General features: G+C 41.7%; 2 protein-coding genes and 1 long non-coding RNA gene across 3 annotated transcripts in view; 2 read left to right on the top strand and 1 right to left on the bottom strand.

The window, feature by feature from the left end:
• The window catches only part of LOC310678850 (allantoinase, mitochondrial-like), a 16,595-nt gene extending 12,201 nt beyond the window's left edge, over nt 1–4,394 (top strand). Inside the window, exons 9-12 of the mRNA XM_083443323.1 lie at nt 772–910; nt 1,818–1,990; nt 2,751–2,783; nt 3,804–4,394. Coding sequence (XP_083299449.1) covers nt 772–910; nt 1,818–1,990; nt 2,751–2,783; nt 3,804–3,965 — 507 coding nt within the window. The 3' untranslated portion in view covers nt 3,966–4,394. The remainder of the gene's footprint in view (nt 1–771; nt 911–1,817; nt 1,991–2,750; nt 2,784–3,803) is intronic.
• The window catches only part of LOC310678898, a 24,754-nt gene extending 3,414 nt beyond the window's left edge, over nt 1–21,340 (bottom strand). Inside the window, exons 1-2 of the long non-coding RNA XR_014512012.1 lie at nt 19,206–21,340; nt 10,587–10,642 (exon numbers count right to left, since the gene is read on the bottom strand). This is a non-coding gene — a long non-coding RNA (uncharacterized lncRNA). The remainder of the gene's footprint in view (nt 1–10,586; nt 10,643–19,205) is intronic.
• Nucleotides 7,297–17,051, top strand: AGXT (alanine--glyoxylate aminotransferase). The gene is made up of 11 exons (XM_083443340.1): nt 7,297–7,994; nt 9,060–9,252; nt 10,596–10,660; nt 10,938–11,038; nt 11,844–11,914; nt 12,646–12,730; nt 13,790–13,885; nt 14,372–14,441; nt 15,399–15,494; nt 16,134–16,262; nt 16,649–17,051. The coding sequence occupies exons 1-11, from the start codon at nt 7,728–7,730 to the stop codon at nt 16,754–16,756; spliced, it is 1,281 nt and encodes a 426-aa protein (XP_083299466.1). The 5' UTR covers nt 7,297–7,727; the 3' UTR covers nt 16,757–17,051.

Below are 21,340 nucleotides of genomic sequence, written 5' to 3'. Positions count from 1 at the left end.
TAAACTATGGTTTATTGGCCCTAATAATTTGCCCAAAGTACGAGGCAGGTCTTCCTAAAGAAATAAGGGCACTAGAAAGCAGAAGTGTCAGTTCCTGCACAATACATAATACAAGTGAATTAAGTGTTATTGTGATTCTTTATTGGGCCAGGATGCAAAATCCAGGAGTGGAATCATTGCAAAGCAATGCTCCTGTTCCCAGTTCCTTAAAACATTCCAGAAGGACTTGGTGGTGGTGGTGGTGAAGAAGAATCAGCATGGCCAGAAGAATCAGCATGGCCACATTATCCTTATCTGTTTCTAAATGCGGATCTTTAGTCAAAGAAATTTCCTTTCCATTCTAAGGAGAGCTAACTTTCAGTGGCAGCTCTGTCACTGTTGCTTTGGTCGGTCTATTTTTGAGTTGAAAGCTGATCCTGGATCTTTGGTACAAACTGCATTACCTCTGTATGCATCAATAGATTAATGCAGGGGTCACCAATGTGTTGCTTGTGGGCACACATATGCCCACAGAGGCCTTTCCTGGTGCCTACGGGGTCCCCTTTCCCACTCCACTGAAATTAGTGTTGAAAGAAGCATGCTCCTGTCGCTAGTAGAACAGGTTGTGAAGTGTGCTTGGCTGTGGTGCCCACAGCTGTGTATCCATTTGCAAATGTGCCACTGGCTCCAAAAAGGGATGTGACCCTTCCTTGATCATTCAATGGCTTCACCTTACTAAGGAGAACTACAAAAGTATTTCCTTGGCATAAACTCTTACTCTCATGTCTCCAGGAGCAGCTTTGGGCAGCTTTGGAAGTGGGAGAGATAGACATGGTTGTCTCAGCCCATACTCCTTGCTCCCGAGACTTGAAAGATTTGAACAATGGAGACTTCCTCAAGGCCCCAGCAGGGATTGCTTCACTACAGTTTGGTAATGTGTTTATGAACTATTTTATATATGCTGTTCTTTTTCTTATCTTCATCCAATGAGCATGTACTGCTAAGAATGGAAAGGATGATATCCCCATATCATCTCAAGAATATACTACACTGACAGGCAGTATCTCTCCAGAATGTGGGTCCTCAGAGGTCTTTCCCATTACCTGCTAACTGGAGGTGTCTGGAATTAAAACAGTAACCTTCATGACGCAAAGCATGTGATCCACCATTGAACTATGGCCCCTCCCAAAGCATGACCTGTCATCCTGTTGTTCCAGGTGCCCTTAGTGTCCTCAAGCTAAGCCAACCAATACCCCATTCAAAATGCCCCATTTCATTTAAATTACAAATACTTTAGTTTTTCACTATGTAAATTAAAGTAATTTGTTTTAAAAAGCATCTTCAATAAAGCAAAGACTGGATCCCAAGCATAGTTACTTCAAAATAAGTTCCATTGAATGCAGAATAATTTTCTTTTGGGTAGGTTATGGCTTTCAGACAAAGAAATCTTAATTGATCAGATCACTTTTCATAGAGTAGCCAATTCATTGATTAAATTTGCATATGTTTACATACAAAAATTCTGAAGAAAATAGCATGAATTTACTTCGCTGGTGCTCCCCGCCCCCAATACAATCACACAATAGTGTGTGCGATTCAATGTGTTTATGTTTGAAAGAGTGTGAATGAATGTCAGTGAATGTGTTTATGGGTGACCCAACATATTGCCACAGGTGGCCCTTGCAGGAAAGGACTGCTCACCCCTGGTATAGAACTTTACCAAATGTTCAAGTCTTCTCTTTGAGTGGCATCAAGTGATATACTTTAAGAAGAAACCAGGGAAGAACAATCTTCTGAACAATAAATTCCTCTACTAATTGTGACTGGAAAATTCATAGGTCTCCCTCTCTTCTGGACTTCTGCAAAATCCAGAGGGTTCTCCTTCCATGACCTAGTGCAACTGATGTGCAAAAATCCTGCCATTCTGAGCAGGCTGGAAGACCGTAAAGGATCACTTGGCCCTGGGATGGATGCAGACCTGGTGATCTGGAATCCAGAAAAGGAGTTTGAGGTAAGGATGGGAGAGGATATAGGTCATTTTTAAAATTTTGTGAATCACCTTGGGAGTCTGATATAGAGCCAAAAACAGGATATAGCAAATCTAATAAAATAAAGAGTTATAACAAACAAAGCCCTTACAGAAAACAATGAAGTGACCTAATACCAAATGAAGAATTAAATGTGCCAGTTTTATGAGACAGAAGTCCAAAGTGTAGTTGTTGTTCTTTGGATTTCTTATCCTTACTTCACCATAAGGTCCCAGGTAAGATAAAACAATATAAAAATAAAATGTTAAAATCAGTTAAAACACTTTGGTCTTGAATGTTTCCAGTATAAAAAGGCATAGCAGAATGGTTGTTTCAACGACCTTAGCAAGAGAGTAATCTTGACACAAAGTTAGGGTGTCAGCTGGGGCATTATTTTTCTCAATTTGGATCAAAGATACATCAAAACACTTATTATGGTTATGGTTATTAGCTAGAGAGATACAAGATAGATATTGATTATAGCGAACATCATGTATATACCACTTCCCAAGCCAGCGGTAGTAGCTCACTGGGTGCAGAGTAAATGGGAGTGTGTGAAACTAACCTTTCTATGCTTTGAAATTTTTATAATTGATGATCTGGAAAGTGTCAGTTCTGATATTACCATTCTCTTTGATACAACACAGGGACAATAATATTAGGTTGTATGCATTATCCTTAGTAAGCGACATATCCCAAACTAATCTGTATTATAATTATTTTGTCTCCTTCTTTCTCTCTTAGGTGAATAAAAACATAATTCATCACAAGGATAAGGTATGGGAAGGCTCATGTTTTCTGCATTCTCTCAGTGTTCCTATTACTGACCCCCGCCATCCCACCCTCAAAACACCTTACTGTAATTTACTGTATAATTCATTACATTTTTGGCCTCTGCTTAGGGCAGGCTTTACTGTTAAGCAAATGGGACATCCCAAGTGTCATTTCTGTGGTGGTAGAGGCTATAATGAACTGACTGTTTAGTAATCTTCACCTCCATCTATCACTTTGCTTAGCAGGCAAAAACCAACAAACAAAATACCACCAGGAGGGGTGAGCACAGCCGTCGGCTTTCAACATTCCTTGCCTTTTTGCAGCCTTGACATTTATGGGCTATTCAGTCTTTATCTTTTCCAGGTCAGAAGTTACTGGGTCAGAGGATCTGCCTCATACAAATTTAAATAAGGACTGGCCCTAGTAGGCACTCAACAGGACGCATGTCTATGCTGAAGGAGTCTAAATCATTTTCACATCTGGTATCTTAGATTATTTATTAGTTTCATGGCCCTAATCTCAAGCTCAGAGTCAGAGGAGGATGAGCTGGCTGAGGACAGGACTGCTGCACCACCAGGTTCCCTGGAAGTGAACCTGAGGCTAGTGGAACCTACAGAACCTGAGCCAGAACCCTCACAGATGCCTTTCGCCAAGTCCCATTTGCCTGAAGAGTCAAGTACTTCTTGCTCTACAGACCTACCCAACAGAATTCACCAGGCCAGCAAGCCACAGAAGAGAAAAGAAGTGCTCCAGGTTAGGGAGTTGGCCCTTTAAGGATACCTACTCTTTGGGCATGGAGCTTGAGAAAGGTAAACTGGATGGAGGGGTTCATAAGGCCTCAATTCACCTCTAGTCTTTGTTGTTCACTTAGAGTTTTCTACACTGCTGCATCTATTTTGCCTTGTGCATATCTGCTATGGACAGATCAGAACCACCATAAACAAAAACACATTTACGCAAAGACCTTTGATTCTGCATTTTATTTATCCTTACTTTTCTCTCTCTCCCCGCTTCCTCCTTTAGCTAACCCCATACTTGGGTTTCCAGCTTTATGGTGAGGTCTTTGCCACTCTTGTACGTGGCAAGCTGGTTTATCTGAATGGGAAATTTGCACCCAAGCCAGAAGGGGACCTGCTTGTGACAGAGAGAAAGATGCCTACAAGAGTCTCATCACCCTACTACTAATGAGGAAGAGAGTATGACAAATGTACTAGCTAAACACAAATCTGGGCAGAAGAGAAGCTGGAAGAATAGAAGAGGAGAGGAGAGTGGAATCTACACACATACAAAAAACGCTGTCAAAATGCTTTTTTAAAAAATGTTTTGAAAAATACATTGAATTTTGCATAGCTCACTGTCACCATCTAGTGTCACATTTGTATATTGAACTTTACAACACATTTAAAACGTTTTATTTGCAGCTGTATATCTGAGTCTGAGGATGAGTGACATAAAGAATAAACTGCAATCATATAGTCTATTGCCTCAGTGAGAGCAGCTGCTACACTTTCTGAATTTTTCTACAACTGCTGAATAAATAAAATGAGGTCAACAGCTCCAGCTGATATGTCAAGGATATGCAACAATGGAACAGTAAAAAGTTATTGGAGCCACTCCCTCATGCCTTCTTGCTTTCCAGAAGTATAAATAAGGCTAATAAAAAAATGGAGGAACAAGACAAAAAGTCTGGGTGATCTCGCAGCTCTTAATGCTTCATCTCAAAGTGTTTATTTTGCAAATCATTTATCTGATTTTTAAATCTAATGTAACACAGTGCTCACAGTGAATCAAACAGTAATATGCCAAAGTGTGATGAGTTCTGAATAAGTATTCTTTCACTATGGCTATGACCTTAGAAATTAGATAAAGAGGCTTTCGATATAACTCTTTAATCAAAGTATGATCTATTGATTTCCTGATCAGAATATGATCAAAATGGGATGTCAAGTAAACGTGTTTGAATTGTGCATTTTTTTATTCTTGCAGTTGCTCTAACCTTTAGAGCAAGGATGAGAAACCTGCAGTCCTCCAGATGTTGGACTATACCTCTTATCATTCCTGACCATCCTGGCTGAGTTTTATTGGAGTTGGGAGTTAAACTACCCCTGAATTAGTGGGTTACATATTTTAAGTCCTCTCTCAGACAAACTATACTAAATGCAAAACTAGGCACAGTGCTCTGCAACATCCATGAGGCTTTAAGACTGCCACTGCCAGCCAAGCAATCCTGAATAATTTATTTTTCTCCTATTTGACTTAATTTGAAAATCCATAGAAACAAAGTAATCACTTTGTCAAAACTAAAAGGCAGCATTTCCCTTTGACAGTGCTGTGCTAGAACATACATCCTGCCAGAGCATTTGGACCTTAGTGTTTATTAGCTGGCAAGGGCTCGTAGTACATAAAAATGCTAAACAAAACATTAGAGGGCTTAATATCACAGAAATACAAGTTGTCCCAGTAAAAGGGCAGATTCTCAGAATGAAGTACAGTATATGGTCTGATACAAAGTGAACTTCCTTGAAAATGCAAACGTTACAAAGGAAAATTGTGGGCAAGGGTAGAAGGGAAGTAATTCAGTCACAGAAACCAGAGAAACTGTTGCTATCTTCTGCTGGGATAATGGCATTCAGATGGTGCAATTGAAGATTATTGGTGTTCCTCCAAACTTTTTGCAAAAAGGAAAGTGATGAAGAAATGTGCTGGAAAAACAATTGTTTGATGCAACATTGTCTAACCTCCCCTCAGACAAATCAGAATGAATGTTGAATAAATAGCTGGTGTTGTCTAACCTCCCTGCCATCTTTGTGAAAACCAAATCAGGGCGAATGTTCAATAAAACGGCTGTCTGGAGGTCCCATTAGCCCCAGTCAAATGCTCATCATAGCCAGTAGATCTACTAGATTTCATCACCTCAGTCTAGAAATAGGACCTTGCCTTGTAAAGGAATTTTACAGGGATTCTGGTGAAGCAGAAAGAATTCCACTTCTCTTCCTCTCCCCTCATTGTGCTGAGGTTGCTCAAGCTCAGCTACTATTTACACTAATTGCATTCATGAAGTTAATGTCTAGTTTGGCTCTCAGAAGTTCAAACTACTGTATTACAGAATTTGGCCACTCCTGCTCCCTCCTGTCTGGTCACCATTGTTCTATTACTGGAATGAAGCTAGGGGCAGGGGGTGGGAGGTGGGGAGGTTGCTTAGCAATCATATGAGAGCTCTGAAAACACTAATATGGACTTGGCATGACACAAATGCATGCATCTCAGCTACATACATTTTTAAGCACAAAAATAGTTGTGGTCTAGCCATAGAGAAGTTGCTGCACTGCACATTGAAACTCTTTGTAGATTAAGTGAACCCATTAGGAAATTAAAAAAGAAATAGGAAAGCAAGATAAAGATATTTACAGTGGGCTATTGTCTACTGAAAGGGATGCGGGTGGCGCTGTGGGTTAAACCACAGAGCCTAGGACTTGCCGATCAGAAGGTTGGCAGTTCGAATCCCCGCAATGGGGTGAGCTCCCATTGCTCGGTCCCTGCTCCTGCCAACCTAGCAGTTTGAAAGCACGTCAAAGTGCAAGTAGATAAATAGGTACCACTCCAGCAGGAAGGTAAACGGTGTTTCCGTGCACTGCTCTGGTTCGCCAGAAGCGGCTTAGTCATGCTGGCCACATGACCCAGAAGCTGTACGCCGGGTCCCTCGGCCAATAAAGCGAGATGAGCACCGCAACCCCAGAGTCAGTCACGACTGGACCTAATGGTCAGGGGTCCCTTTACCTTTACTATTGACTACTGACAGCTAAAGGTGCTCTACTGTAATCTTAAGGAACATGTGCAAGTTACATTTTTATACTACTCGGCCCAAGGAAAAACAATTAGTGAAGTTGTAGCATCTGTCCCCAGACTACAAGACAGTCAGGACACAGTTGTGTGTAGTGAATTGTTGCTTGTCTCCTATTAATTGCCTTTTGCCACTTTCAGCTTTACCTGGTTACTTCAACGTTCAGAAACAGTATACCTCTGTGTACCAGCTGCTCTTACAATATGTCTGCATGGTACTTATTTCAGTTATTAGATGCACTCATATGCATCTCCCATACATGTCAGGGACTGGCAGAATGCAGACAAGTGCGTACAGGGAGAAAGGGAGCTGGTGTCTGACTTGGGAGAGGGGGCTAGTGATTTGTGGGGAACTGTACCAGGCAGGAGGCAACAGTCGGAGGCAGAGGAAGCTTCAGAGCTGAAGGGTGGATCACAGGATGGGTCGGAGGGAAAAGAAGGAGCAAGTCAGGCAAAAAAAGGAACACAGAATAACACACAGGTCACCCTATTTATTGCGGGGAGGGGGGATTTCTTCAGTCAGGCACTGCCAATAAGCAGGCAAGCACAGTTACTTGTTAACCCCATTATTAATCTAGAATTTACTGTTCCTGGCAAACTATAACCAGTGACTGCTCAACAGACCAGTGTTAGACAACTACAATAAAGAATAAAGAATGAAACTTCAATTTTATATAGTTTCAGGGATTTCGGACAGAACCAAACATAATGGTCCAGTTGTCCAGTTTCTCTCAGTTCTGTGAGGGAAGCAACTTCTACAGAAGTTGAGGCAGCATAGGAAGCTTCTCTGTGTTGCCCAAAGAACATGGAAAATAAGTCTCCTTCAGATCTTTGTTTGCATGATATTTAACTTTCCAGCTTCTAACAGGTGTAGAATTCCCAGGCAAGGAAGGCCAAAGGCATTAGAAGGCACAGAACTCTCTGGGAGAAAACCAAGGAGTAAGTAAGTTGGAGGCTGTGTTCTAAAGATAAGCTCATATTCACAAAGAGCTTGGAGACCAATGACAGTAACTGGAAGATTTTTCAGAAGAGGAGAGAAACAAGAGGGAGGTGTGCTAGCATTTATCTGATCTAAGATCTGTTTGTTTTGCTCAACCCCAGCTTGCCATGTATTTAAGGTCAGGGGTGAGCAGTGTGTTCTTAGTGCTGCAAGCAGCAGGTTGGACTCCTGTTCGGCGGCCTCTGGTTTTAACTCAGTGTTGCCGCACCATGGCTTCTCAAAACCTATCTCTGCCACCTCCAGCACCTCTGCTACAGCCACTGTCTGTTCCAGACAGGTTACTGCTGGGCCCTGGGCCCTCCAATTGCCCTCCCCGGATCTTGTCTGCAGGCTGTCGACAGCTCATAGGACATGTACACAAAGAGATGATCCAGGTAAGAAATAAAATCCTACCTAATTCCTTGTGTGCTCCTACTTCAGCTTCTACTTAATGCTTTTCCAGCTTTCAAGTATCACCCTGACTAATTATTCATTAGTCTATGGATTAATTTTTTAAAATCAAAAGTAATGTTCTTAACTAATACAATCTAGATTTATGGAAAATCATTATTATTTAGCCACAGAATTTCTTGATAACCAGAAGCATGATTTTCTTCCTCTGTTATGGGACTATTATTTCTGGTTATTTCCCCATTTTTAAGAACTTGATTCCACTGAGCTCATGAGAGTCTCAGGCTTTCCTCTGATCTAGATTCACTAAGCAAATATAAAACTTTGAAAACCCAACTCTTTAAATCTAGACAAACTTCTGCTATTTAGATCTCATGGTGCTTATTCCTCTGTATGTCAGTCAGGAAGACATATTCCTTTGAGATCCATTACCCAGAAAGGATTGCTAACTATTCATGGGAGTGATCTCAGGCTTAGTAGCAGGCAAATATATCACTAAATTGGAGGCATTTAATTTCTGTGTATAATCTGGCTAAGAGCCATGTTAAGAAATAGGGAGTTCCACGCTGACCTGCATTTTGAGGTCCCATGAGAGCAGATTTGTATATACGGTAAATACAGACGCCTTCTGTGTTTATGATGCTTGAAATCTGCTCTATCAGAAAACCTACTTAATTCTCACCAGGGTGTGTGAGGCTTTAGGATTCAACATTTCCACTTACACAGGAGCATGGCTGTTCATAAAGTGATAGTAATCAATGTATTATATGATGCAAAGAAATAAAGAAGCAAGAGCAGGATCTCAACTGTGGCTTTGTAACTCTGCTGTGGGAGTATTCTCTTCCGTAACAGCATTTTGGACTTTGTTCAGCCCTTTCCGGCTGTTGTCGTTTGTCCATCAAATTGTATAGAAACTTTTAATGGGTGCCACACTGTTATCTCTTCCTCCTATGAATGCCACTGTCAGAATCCACAGACATAAATACACGTGCACTGCCAGCCTTGGGAAAGTTTCTTTGAACACTGATTATCTTCTCTGTTGCCCTCAGATAATGGATGAGATCAAGCTTGGAATACAGTATGCATTTCAGACACAGAACCCTCTCACATTGGCTGTCAGTGGCACCGGCCATTGTGCCATGGAAGCAGCCTTCTTGAACATGGTGGAGCAGGGAGACAAAGTGCTCATAGCTATGAATGGATTTTGGGGTGAACGTGCAACTGGCATTGCCAAAAGACTTGGTATGTTTTTTGGAACTTTTTCCTTCAAACCTAGCATTCCTTTATAGTATTATTTATTTCGTTTATTCATTGCTTACTGCATAAAATGTTTCAAAGTAACTTAAGAGTTGTAAAACCATACTGAATGCAAAATTTGAAACACCAACCACCACCACTCATGTAAGGGTGAGAATAATGGCTGTATAATATGAAATCCAGTGCAACAGGATGTATTGGGGCTACTGCATTCTGCTGTGCAACCAAGCCACAAGAACCTTCTCTGCTACTGCGACTTGTACACCACTATGGGACTGTAGCTTAACACTAAGTTGAATTCCTCCCAATTTGTTTTTAATAATCAAACGCTTCTTTCCTGCTCCAAGTTTAATCATCATATACTCTGGAGGTTCCCAGGGAGCTTGAATGGACTTTGGCAAAGGTGCTGCTATGTACTTGTTAATACATGACCCATTTCAAACAGAAGCACCTGTGGCTCTCTTAACATAACTTGTTGTGAACTGCTACCAAGTGAGAAGTGATTTGCTGTCTTCCCATCAGTCCACCAGGAATGGTACTCCACCCCTAACCCTAAAACTTGCATTCTCATGTGTTGGCTCCTTTTGGTGGACTTCATTGAGCCAAATCAGGGGTAGCGAACCTTTTTCACACCAAGGGTCTGATCAAGAGCTGATTCATTCCCTGCAGGTCAGTTTTGACAAATGGGCAGGACCATACACCTCTCAAATCACCTGACTTCATAATGCCGTCAAGTGAAAATGCCAAAGGAGCTCACTGTCATAACCAGTCAGCTGAACCAACAATCCAGAGTCTTCAACCTGTGTCTAGATTGTAATTTCTCCTGGTGGAAACCACTTTTCAAATATAGTTTCAGGGTGCACTGAGGCATATGCAGTCCTTATTAGCACACGTCTCATTCCTTTTCAGGGATCAGTAAAATCCAAACTAGTCAAGTGAAGCCTCTAAAAGCTGCTTAGTCAGGCCCTCTTCTTTTAAATCCAAGGAAACTGAAACCCAGTGAAATTACACTCTATGAGTGATTTTGAGTCAGTCACTATCTGCCAGCCTAACCTACTTCAGAGGGTCATTGTGAGGATAAAATTGAAGTACCAGTGAGGGAAACCATGTACATCACTTTGAGCTCCTTGGCAGAAAGGTGGGCTATAAATATAATAATAATAAATATAGAATATGTTTCTAGAAGGCCCTTCCCCTAGAAGGGCTTTATTATTATCTAATTGGAATGAATGTTGGTGCTTCCCAGGAGCCTTAGGAACAGTTTTGTCCTTTGCTTCTCCTTTAACAAAGTTCAAGTAACATGATTTGTAATCCATTACCTATTTTAGGAGCAGACGTTCATCAGCTAGTAAAGGCCCCTGGAGAGTTTTTCACTCTAGAAGAAATAGAAAAGGTGAGTTATGTGAGCAAAGTAGCTGAAAGTAGCAGCAAAGAGCATGTTTATTGGGAGAGTTTGTATCCTGAAAGGCAGGATATTATATAGATAATTTAGATACATAAATACAACTCTAAGTGAAACCTGCAGTCTATGTCTTTCTTATGTAAATGGTTGGGACAACCAGTTCATAGCAATTTAGCCTCCCACCTACTAGGATAATATTACTGTTCATCTACTCCTCCCCTGTTTTTTTGTCTTGTCTGACTCTTTCCCCCCCTGTTGCCTCTCCTAGGGTTTAGTGACACATGCTCCCTTTTTATTTTTCATCACACATGGAGAATCCTCCACTGGAGTGCTTCAGCCCCTGGATGGCCTTGGAGAACTCTGTCACAGGTCAGTGGGTCATGGAGGTCAAACACTTATTTGCCTCAGAAACAAAGGCCTCAAGGCTGTAGTCTAAGCTGCCTGATTTACCGTGGGCCCACCCATACCTCAGCTTAGTGTGGATTGTGAACCCATTGTGCCTCCGTTAATTCCCCCTTGCCCATGTGGCATTTTCCTACAACTACTGCTGTACCACACTTTCTTTTCCCTAAATCCAAAGATTCCCTATGCTTAGAAAATCTGAATAAGAGAGCTGTTATCAATTGCTTAAACCAAATGAAAGACACAAGGCGCTCCACATCTACTATATCTTTTGGAAAGTTGTTTGTTTGTTCACTGTGCATTTGGACCTCTCTTAATATAGCATAACTAAGTTTTCTTCTTACTCAAACCTCAGTATTTATTTGTTTGTTTGTTTAGAATTAATATTCAGTCAACCACAGAAAAAGCACAAGCCTCCATTTTGCTCATTGTGAAACATGGTAACTGGTTGGATAAGGATACTAACATTTACTCTTACATTCTTGTGCTCTTCCTGGATACCCACATCTGCCCAGAATGGAAAAGAGAGAGCAGCAGGGGAAGACCAATTGAGTGGGGGAGAGAGAGAAACCCAGCCCAGATGCATTTCACCAAGCTCTGCCAAATGGCATCAATGGCTAACAGTGAAATAGCAATGAATATGACTTAAAAACAACAGAATGTGTGGTAGTGCACTTGCACACAGAGAAATCTGATCTGGATGACCTGTTTGCAAGTTAAGCCCTGCCTTCCATAGCATGCTAAATCTCTATTCTTTCCTTCCTCATTTTAGATATAATTGTTTACTACTGGTGGATGCTGTAGCATCACTGGGTGGAGCTCCAATTCTTATGGACCAGCAAGGTGAGCAAGATGTAACAATCTGTCATAGTAACACAAATGTTTACCATTGATGTAGAAATGGTTTGAGGTTCCTAATCAGAATAACTTGCATCTTTCCTTCATCATCACCGGAGAAGGCAGAAGATAGATGTGTGTTTGCTAAGAGAAGAGGAATACAAAAGATAGTATAGGAGATGCTCTCTGGCCTTTGCCACATTCTAGAGGACGAGTAGGTCAATCTGAAACTAGTGTCCAAGCTTCTCCCTAAGTATATGAAAGCTTCTTACAACTTGGTGTCCTGCAGATGTTCTGGATTACAACTCCCACCAGCAAGAAGTGAATCTAAAACATCTGGAGGTCACCAGGTTGGGGAAGTAATTTATGACATTAGTAACAAACAAACAAGTATCTTGCCTAACCTCTCAAATTTTCTTCCCATGGACTACTTGAAAATTTCTGAGGGTCTTGGCAGACTACTTAATAATTTTCATGCCTGTTATAGCAATTGTAATGCACTGTGTTAGGTGCTGTATGATTATTTGTGTTTTTAAAGACATGCAATGGAAACTTGTGGTCCACAGGCCACCATTTGAGAACCACTGCTCTATACATATTGCACTTATATTGGCTTTATTTCATTTTTAATTGCCACAACTTTCCACAAAGAATCCTGGTAGCACAGAACTGGACATGACATCTGCCATAGTGAAGGAACACTTATTAACATTTTTTCTCCCCTGTTGAGCACACAGGAATTGACATCCTCTACTCAGGCTCCCAGAAAGTCTTAAATGCACCACCTGGTGCTTCACCCATTTCTTTCAGCCAGAGAGCAAGGTAAGCAAAATAATATTTGTTTTGGGGAGATGTTATTTCCAACTGGATGTTAGGCAAGTCAATGCTTTATAGAAGACAGTCATTGAGATATAGGAAATGACAGGAGGCTCATTTCCCTCCTAAAGACACTGAGCTGGATCCAAAAATGGACTTCCATGTGCAGAAGGGGTCCGCAGCTAACCAAATAACTGTTTTATACCTTGGCACTAAAGTGTTGTGAGAGAAGAATGAAGCTCATCCAAAAATGCTCTTCAGCTCCTGCAACAGCTTGTTTGCGCTCTACATAAACTCTACAAATTATCAAAAATGCCATGGTGTTTTCCTACCATTCCATTCTTTGGGTTCAACTCACTGAATTAAGTGAGCCCCACATCTCACAGAATTCAACCTCTGTGCCTTCTTGCAAGCTCCAGGTTCAAGCACCTCATATTATCTACATTTTCCTACTTGTTTCTAACAAAGGGGCTAGGTGAGGCCACATGGCATTGAAAATCCCACATGAATCAATTCCACTGGGCAATACTATTATATACATCCCAATCTCCCAACTGTGAGTGGTTTCCATGGAATGAAAGTCACTGGGGACTAATGGCTTTTGTGATCTAAAGCTGAATTTACATACACATAGGCTCAGCATGAGATGGAAAATTCACAGCATTACTGCTCCAATAGTCTGCTCCTCTACTGGATTTCTAATAGACTCCTCGATGCCAAAGTACTGGATTCTCATGGAGAGAAAATCAATACCTCTATGACTGTTCCAGGTTCTGATCTGGCACTGCCACTCCATTGCTCTTTCACACACACACACATTGGCACTATTTAGTCTATGTGGAAACTAAATATGTTGTTGGATTCCAACCCCCATCAACCTCAGCCATCATGGCTAATGGTTGGGGATGATAGAAGCTGAAGTTCAACATCTGAAGAGCCAGTTTCCTCCCCCCACTGAACTGTGCGGTTTACAGCAAATACACTAGGGGTAGGAGGTGCACAAAGAATGTGATTCACTGGTAGATTTCCTTCAGGTGACCAATATTTGCATTTCCATTTTGTCAGGAAGAAGATTTACAGTAGGAAGACGAAACCAATCTCCTTTTATCTGGACATGGAGGAGCTGGCTCAATACTGGGGCTGCAACGATCAGCCAAGAAAGTGAGAGCTAATTCTATGGCTTCTCATTCTCCTCACTTTTAAAGTAGTTTCCTGGCCTCCAGAAATGGATTAGGCCCTGGACCATTATTGAGCAGCAGATCTGTACTACCATTCCTTCCCCCAATATTTCTATCATATGGCTGGGAAAGCAGGTGGGGTAAGAGAAAAGGCTTTGAATGGAAATATGGCAGGGAACAGCTCATTCTTTCACATGCAACTCTTGGGGGGAGAGAGAGACAGAGAGCACACTTGCTGCTTGCTTACAATGAGTGATTCAAAGCACAAAAACAAGCACTGGGCAGCACCTAGTTTGACATAGGCTTCAACTGAGAATATGACAATACTTCCTCGCTTCACTTTCCTGTCACTATTCTGTTTTGGCATGGGGGGGTGTTGATAGGTAGGATATATATTGTGAAGCGGTTTCTGATAGATTGGTCCATGCAAATTGAGCATCTCCCTTACATGTTGCATGTATCTTTGCAGGTATCATCATACTGCACCCATCAACACGTTTTTCTGTCTGCGAGAAGGCTTGGCAATTCTTGCAGAAAAGGTCAGTCAGTGTGGGAGACTGAAGTAGTAGAGAAACAAAGGAAGATACTGAAATCAAGATATTTCTGCTGCTTAGTTAAGAATGGGCATATTAGAGTGTATCCAGATATTATTCAGCAATCATATTCACTGTGACCTCATTAGTAATAAACTTACAATGCATAAGAAGTCAATGTGTTCCTAAAAGGTGTAGTAGATTAATTTTTGTCCTGAATGTCCATCCAGGACTTCCCAAAGTATGTCTCCCCTATATGATTTTCTGGAAGCAATAATGGTTATAACACTTGTGAAATTATGGGAGGGAGGAATGCTGCATAATGTATGAAGCACCTTAGTTCTCATAGAAGGAACTAATATAGAACCAGTATCACCCTTTCTTGACTGGAAGCAGAATGAGGACTACTGAAGGCTGATGCCTGCCTGATGCAATCCTAACCCTACTTACTTGAGCGTAAGCCCCATTTTATTCAACAGGACTCACTTCTGAATAGACATGGTTAGGGCTGCAGCCTTACTTTCTAAGCAAGCCCTTGGTTTATTCACAACTGGTAAGGTGTATATTACTTTGTATGATGTGGACCCTAATAAACAAATGAGTACCATACTAATTTTAGAGTTTTTGGGTGCTAACTGGTCAGAACTGTCAAAACCAAACTCAATTACAAACCTATCATTTTTAAAGATGAAAGGGTAGTATCCAATTAAATAATTCTGCTATCACATACACTTTCGGCTGCACAATGCAACTTCCTCTCCCTGCTCACCAAATAACATATTTAGGGGGCACATGAGAGAGAGGAAATTCCATTGCACAGTCAAAGGTACTTGTGATAGCAGAACTGTTTAGTTAAATACCCGCCCACTGTGTCCATCCTAATATAATATGCCTGCTATGTAGAGATAGTTGAAATAGTTTTTATTTCCTACACATGAAAATAAAAGTACATTTTATATACAGGGGCTGGAAAATTCCTGGAAGCTTCACAAGGAGAACAGCCTGGACCTGTGTGCAGGGCTACAGAAGTTAGGCCTCCAACTTTTTGTGAAAGAACCGGTAGGATGCAAACCACAATAATTAGCTCCACATTCTGTGCTGAGTAACCACCATTGACGTGAACAAGAGAACTAAGTCGTATGTGTGCTGCTGCATCTTATAGGACCTGCTTTGAGATGGATGGAGAAAGGAATAGACAATGACAGTAATTGCAGGCCTGTTGAATATTATATACTGAGGGTAGTGAGGTATGAGAAGGGAACCAGAGATAAGCCAGAGAGACTTTGTTCTAGCAACCTAAGGCAATAGTGTTTCCACAGCTGAATGTAGTTTGAAAGCAGGGTAGCTGATCATTTACTGCATGAGCATCTCACTTTTCAGCACCAATCAACAGGTAACCAGAAATTATAGGGAAACCAAAATGTACAGGACAGAATGTGAAACATATATGAAGCCAACTTTTAACACTCAGAAACCATTCTCTCTAGCCTTGCACAGAATCAAGCTCACCACAGACAAATGGTCAGTGAGTGTAGATTCCTAGTGTGAGAAGGTCCCATGCAAGCAAGCAGAGAAATCATTAGGGTGAGGGCATTTCATCCAGATGGTGCAGCTTGCTAGAAATCCTGGGAAATTGAAGCATTTACATGCATTCAGAAATTACCTGGGTGCCTTTGACTCATTCTCTTTATTTTTCAGGATGCAAGGCTTCCAACAGTCAACACTGTCTTTGTACCTGAGGGATATGACTGGAAGGAAATCACTGACTACATTATGAAAAGGCATGGGATTGAGATTTCAGGAGGCCTGGGTGCTTCAGCAGGCAAGGTAGATATTGTCTCGGGGCAGGAAATGAGAAATAAACTAAGGTGTTTGAAGACAGGACTGTCTGGTTTTCAACAAAAAGCAAAGCATTTTGTAAATATTTTATTTCTCCACAAACCTGGCTTTTACTACTTTAGCTTTGTGTGTGAAAGCAGATGAATATTCAAACATGTAATACCCCACCCTAGCCTCTGATGCAGAGGAATTGAAAGAGAAGTGAATCAGTTATTTATACCTCTAATTAGAATTAACCTTATTTACATGGTTTCCACGCCATTGAGATGCTGAACTCAATCACTTTCTCATTTAGACTAAGATGAGGGCTGGGCCCTTCTAAGAGAATGAGTTCCAGAACACTTACTCGGTTTTTTATATTATCTCATCACTAGGTTCTCCGAATAGGATTGATGGGCTATAACTCCACTAAATACAATGTTGACAGAGTCCTCCATGCTCTGGAAGATGCTCTCCAGCACTGTCTCAAGAACAAGCTATAAGACCTCACCCCACTGTTTTTTACACAGAAGATCCAGAATAGTCAGTGACACTTAAGACATGCAAGGTATCAGAGGCACATTCCACATAAAGTGCTTTCCCTTTTCTTTATTCCATAATGTACCTATAGTTAACAATTCACAAGAGTAAACTTTGTTTTCACTACATGCTATACTGCGCACACTTACTAGTGCTGTTATGCCCTTTGTATTTTTCTTCAACAAATGTGTGCTCCCATTGTGCAAGTTGTTATATGCTCATAAACTCACACATATGTCTGGATGTATGTAAATAGAAGTCTCTGTAGTTTCTGCCTCTCATTTTGCTGTTGAATCATTGTGTGAAAAAGTCTTGAAAGGATAAGGAAAGAAACAAAGGCTGGAACCAGATGCCAGTTTTCAGAAGAAAAGCCATAACTTACTGTGAAATGCATGCACTTTCAGCCTGATCAAACAGCTCTTAAACTGTTTTTGAAGACCCTTTCATCTTTAAAAAATGAGTACATATGTGCCTCTAGTGTCAATGGTGTGATTATGCTACCTACCAATGTCTGAAAAGGCTGCAACATGTACCTAGCCCACTGACAATAGAGTAAATTGGATGAAAGCTGGGAGGGGGGAATCACCCCAATATATGATTGCATGTTAGCAAGTTTAAAACAGAAGACCTATCCCTAAGCTACCTGTACAAAGTACAAGATGATAAACATCAACTCTCCCACCCTATGCTGCTATTTAGAAGTTTGAATACACAACTGATGCCTAGTAGTCTAAGTCATTTACACCTTTGGGACTTTTCCATGAATGTTAAGCTATTGAAAACGAACCAGACACTGTGTTCTGACCTGAAGTGCACTTTAGAAGATATTTTTTTCATTTCATGTTTTGCCAGTTCTCTCTGAATACAGAAAAGCAAAAGGAAGCTGTTCCTCCAAGAGACACTTAACTGCAAAAATTCATCTTCCCAGTCTAACACCTATTTTACTCAGAGGTACTATGCAAAGTAACTTCTCTCATGTTCATTTGCCTTGATATAAATGAAAAGCCTACATTTGTAGGTCGGGGAGGTGAAGAGCGCAGCAGTAGCTGCTCTTTCTGCATCTCACTCTTAGTCCTACTTACCGTAACTTAGCTGCTGCTGCTGCTACCTCAACCCCTGGAAAAGATTTTCCTATTACTTCATCCTGATCAAGAACTAGAATATGTCTCTCTTCCATTCATTCTACTTTGGATTATACCTGGCAACCAACTCTACACATGCAAAATGCATGTTTACAGAACAGTGTGGTTGCATTTTTCTTATCTGTCCTACGAATCCAATTTTCATTCTATTCTAGGAGCACAATTCTTTATAGCAGGCATGTACATCATCACCTGGATCTGGCAGATAAGAAGAGCACTCACTGCTGGATCAGATCATGGGTTCATTCTGTTGCCTACAGCAGCCAGCCAGATGCTTCAAGGGAAGCCATCAGTCAGGCATAAAGACATTAGCCTTCTCTTGTTTGTATGTCATGGTAAACCATAGTAAGTTTCTAATGAAAGCAACTTTCTGTGTCATTTGCCTCCTCCCTGCTAGCCCATATAGCAGGTGGGGGAACTATTAACTCCCATCATCCCTGGCTATCTGTTCCAAGAGTTGACCTAGCACCTGGGGCCAAACGTTCCCCAGACCTGAAAGATACCAACTATGATCCTTGGCTAGGTGCTATGACTGAATCAAGAACCCTAGTTTGTTTCATTCCAGATTGACTAGAGATAGTGGTTTGATGGGGTTGAATCAAAACTACAATCCCTGATTCAGTCATAATGCTAAGCCAGGGATAATGGTTCGTTCCCTCCATTTACTAGTAGGGAGACAAACAGCACAGAAAGGTGAATTCAGAGGAAACCTTTACCATTGTTTAGCTCCAGTAGCAACTGGTATTCAGATTACTGTCATATCTGAAACTGGAGGTTCCATTTGCCTGCCATAGGTAGAACCCATTTGTTAGCTCTGTCCTCCATAATATTGTTACAGTGGCACCTCGGGTTACATACGCTTCAGGTTACATACGCTTCAGGTTACAGACCCCGCTAACCCAGAAATAGTGCTTCAGGTTAAGAACTTTGTTTCAGGATAAGAACAGAAATCGTGCAGTGGCAGCACGGCGGCAGCAGGAGGCCTCATTAGCTAAAGTGGTGCTTCAGGTTAAGAACAGTTTCAGGTTAAGAACGGACCTGCGGAACGAATTAAGTACTTAAACTGAGGTACCACTGTACTTGCTTTCCAAAGGCAGGGAAATACACAAATATTCCTGCACCCTTCCTCATGACTCACTCCCAGCCTCACAGGGTTGTGTGGATAAAATGGAGAGGACACCTACATACATCACCTTGAGCTCCTCGAGGAAAAGGTGGGATATAAATGCAATCAATCAATGCTTATAGTTTAGAAAATAGGAATTCTTACCATGAATTTTTGTGTGGGGATCCAGAAGGAGAATATTCCTCTGATAAGGATGACATGCAGTCGTACAGTTCTCTGCCTCCTCTCTCAGGGGATAAGCCATCTCCCTCACCAAATCAAGTGGCAGAGCAGACAACCCCACACCGCTAAACAAATTCACTCAAATAGGCAATCAACAGAGAAAACATGAGAACAGGAAGGAAAGGATACCCCAGGCCGAGAAAATGTAACTTGTCAAATAAGGGGCACCAAAACCCTAAAAAGTCCCAAAGACACACAGAGACACACTGATTTGGGACAACCCTCCAGAACCCTTTACTTTCTATCTCTAGAATGTCCTATCTCTAGCCACAGACCACCACCCCCCAAGGCAGAAATGCTGGGAATCTAAATAAAAGTTCACCCCCAGCAGACTCCTGTAGAACTACTGAGGGAGGAGTAATGACAGAAATAAGAGGGGGAAAGCACGTGCCCAGACCAAAATAAATAGTGCCCACCCAACTTGCCTCTGCTGGGTGTTAAAGGCCAATGAGGCCAATAGCCCCCAAATGGAAGCAGACCCAGTACAAATACTAAGGTAACTGTTAAATACCGAGCAGAATGGAGCGTAAAGGATGGCGGGTGGGTGTGGAGAAAACCCTGCTCCAAAATGGAACTCCCGCCTAGACAGTTTATCAAGGGACCCTCCTCACAGCTGCTCCACTTCCTCAAAATGTGTGGCTGAGGTTGCCAAAAAATATGGGGACAATGGGTGATCTTGGTAGTGGGAATAGCTGGAATGCCCAACAAAAAAGGCAGGGGCCAAAACTGGGTGATCTAGCAGAGAATAATGATCTGGAAAGCCCAGGCATATGGTGTAGGAGGCTGCAAAACTAACTCCCCCCCCCCCCAAGCACTCTCAGATATTGCACAGTCAAAAGCCTGTTCTAAAAATGCTGCTGCTACCTAGTTTATTTGCAGGACATGCCAAAAACTCCAGAAGCTGCTTCACAGAAATGTGGCCAAGTAGACACTGTACAAAAAAAACACAAATAACAAAAACACCCCTCACTCTGTAGCCACCAGAAGGGACTAGAGCTGGAATGAAAAAAGTGAAAATGTGCTGAGGTAAAAATATAATCCAAACACTCAAAGCAAACCAGAAACACACTCACAACAACAGTAAAAAGAAAAATGAGAGGAGAGGTGGGTGAAAAAAGGCAGGAAACTGACTAAAAAACACAGCCAAAGAAGCAGGAAGGTAAGCCTCTATGACAGCCGATCAGGCCCAAATCTTCATGGAACACAGTCAGGATCAATTTGGAGAGGGAGATGGCGCCTCCTCCTGTACAGAAGGCAGAAGACTGTGTAGGACCCACCCTGTCAATATCAGGGGGAGAGGTCATTCCTATCAAAGGAACTGTTTACCATCTGGATCCAGCAAGCATGCATTTTATTTGGGATTGCTACATGTCATTGTTTTAAGTTGCTTTTTTAAATGTTTAATAGACTTTTACATTTTGAATTCTTTTCAGTAAGATGCTGGTTCCTTATGCATGAAAAACAGAGTAAATCTGATAGATAAGAATGAAATTATTGGGAGAGAAGGCTTAAAAGTGAACTTATGGTACTGGGGCCAAGACTATTTTCTCTTTGAAAGGGTTTAGATTAATCTCTAGCATTCTAAGTGTACGCTTGAAGACAAAGATATACTGGCCCTCAGGTCAGTTTCTCCACAATGCCCAGGATCTAGTCAGTTTGTTCAACTACACCAATGGGATCTCAGCCTCTGGAATGGACAGAACACCTCTTTCACTTTTGTACCCTGCTTTCAAGATACTATAGTTTGGACTATATATAGGGACGCGGGTGGCGCTGTGGTCTAAACCACTGAGCCTCTTGGGCTTGCAGATCAGGTCGGTGGTTCGAATCCCTGCAACAGGGTGAGCTCCTGTTGCTCAGTCCCAGCTCCTGCCAACCTAGCAGTTTGAAAGCACACCAAAAATGCAAGTAGATAAATAGGTACCACTCCGGTGGGAAGATAAACGGTGTTTCTGTGCGCTGCTCTGGTTTTGCCAGAAGCAGCTTAGTCCTGCTGGCCACATGACCCAGAAAAACTGTGTGCGGACAAACGCCAGGTCCCTCGGCCTGTAAACCGA

The sequence above is a fragment of the Podarcis tiliguerta genome, assembly GCF_965153285.1.
Source record: "Podarcis tiliguerta genome assembly, chromosome: 5".
Lineage (NCBI taxonomy): Eukaryota > Metazoa > Chordata > Lepidosauria > Squamata > Lacertidae > Podarcis > Podarcis tiliguerta.
This window is presented reverse-complemented; position numbering and strand designations above follow the sequence as displayed.

Bases quoted from the DNA above. Each gene is read 5' to 3' on its own strand.
- AGXT (XM_083443340.1), top strand. From the start codon at position 7,728: ATGTATTTAAGGTCAGGGGTGAGCAGTGTGTTCTTAGTGCTGCAAGCA. The intron at 12,731-13,789 runs GTAAGCAAAATA...CCATTTTGTCAG, and splicing joins TCTTTCAGCCAGAGAGCAAG to GAAGAAGATTTACAGTAGGA. The intron at 15,495-16,133 runs GTAGGATGCAAA...TTTATTTTTCAG, and splicing joins AACTTTTTGTGAAAGAACCG to GATGCAAGGCTTCCAACAGT.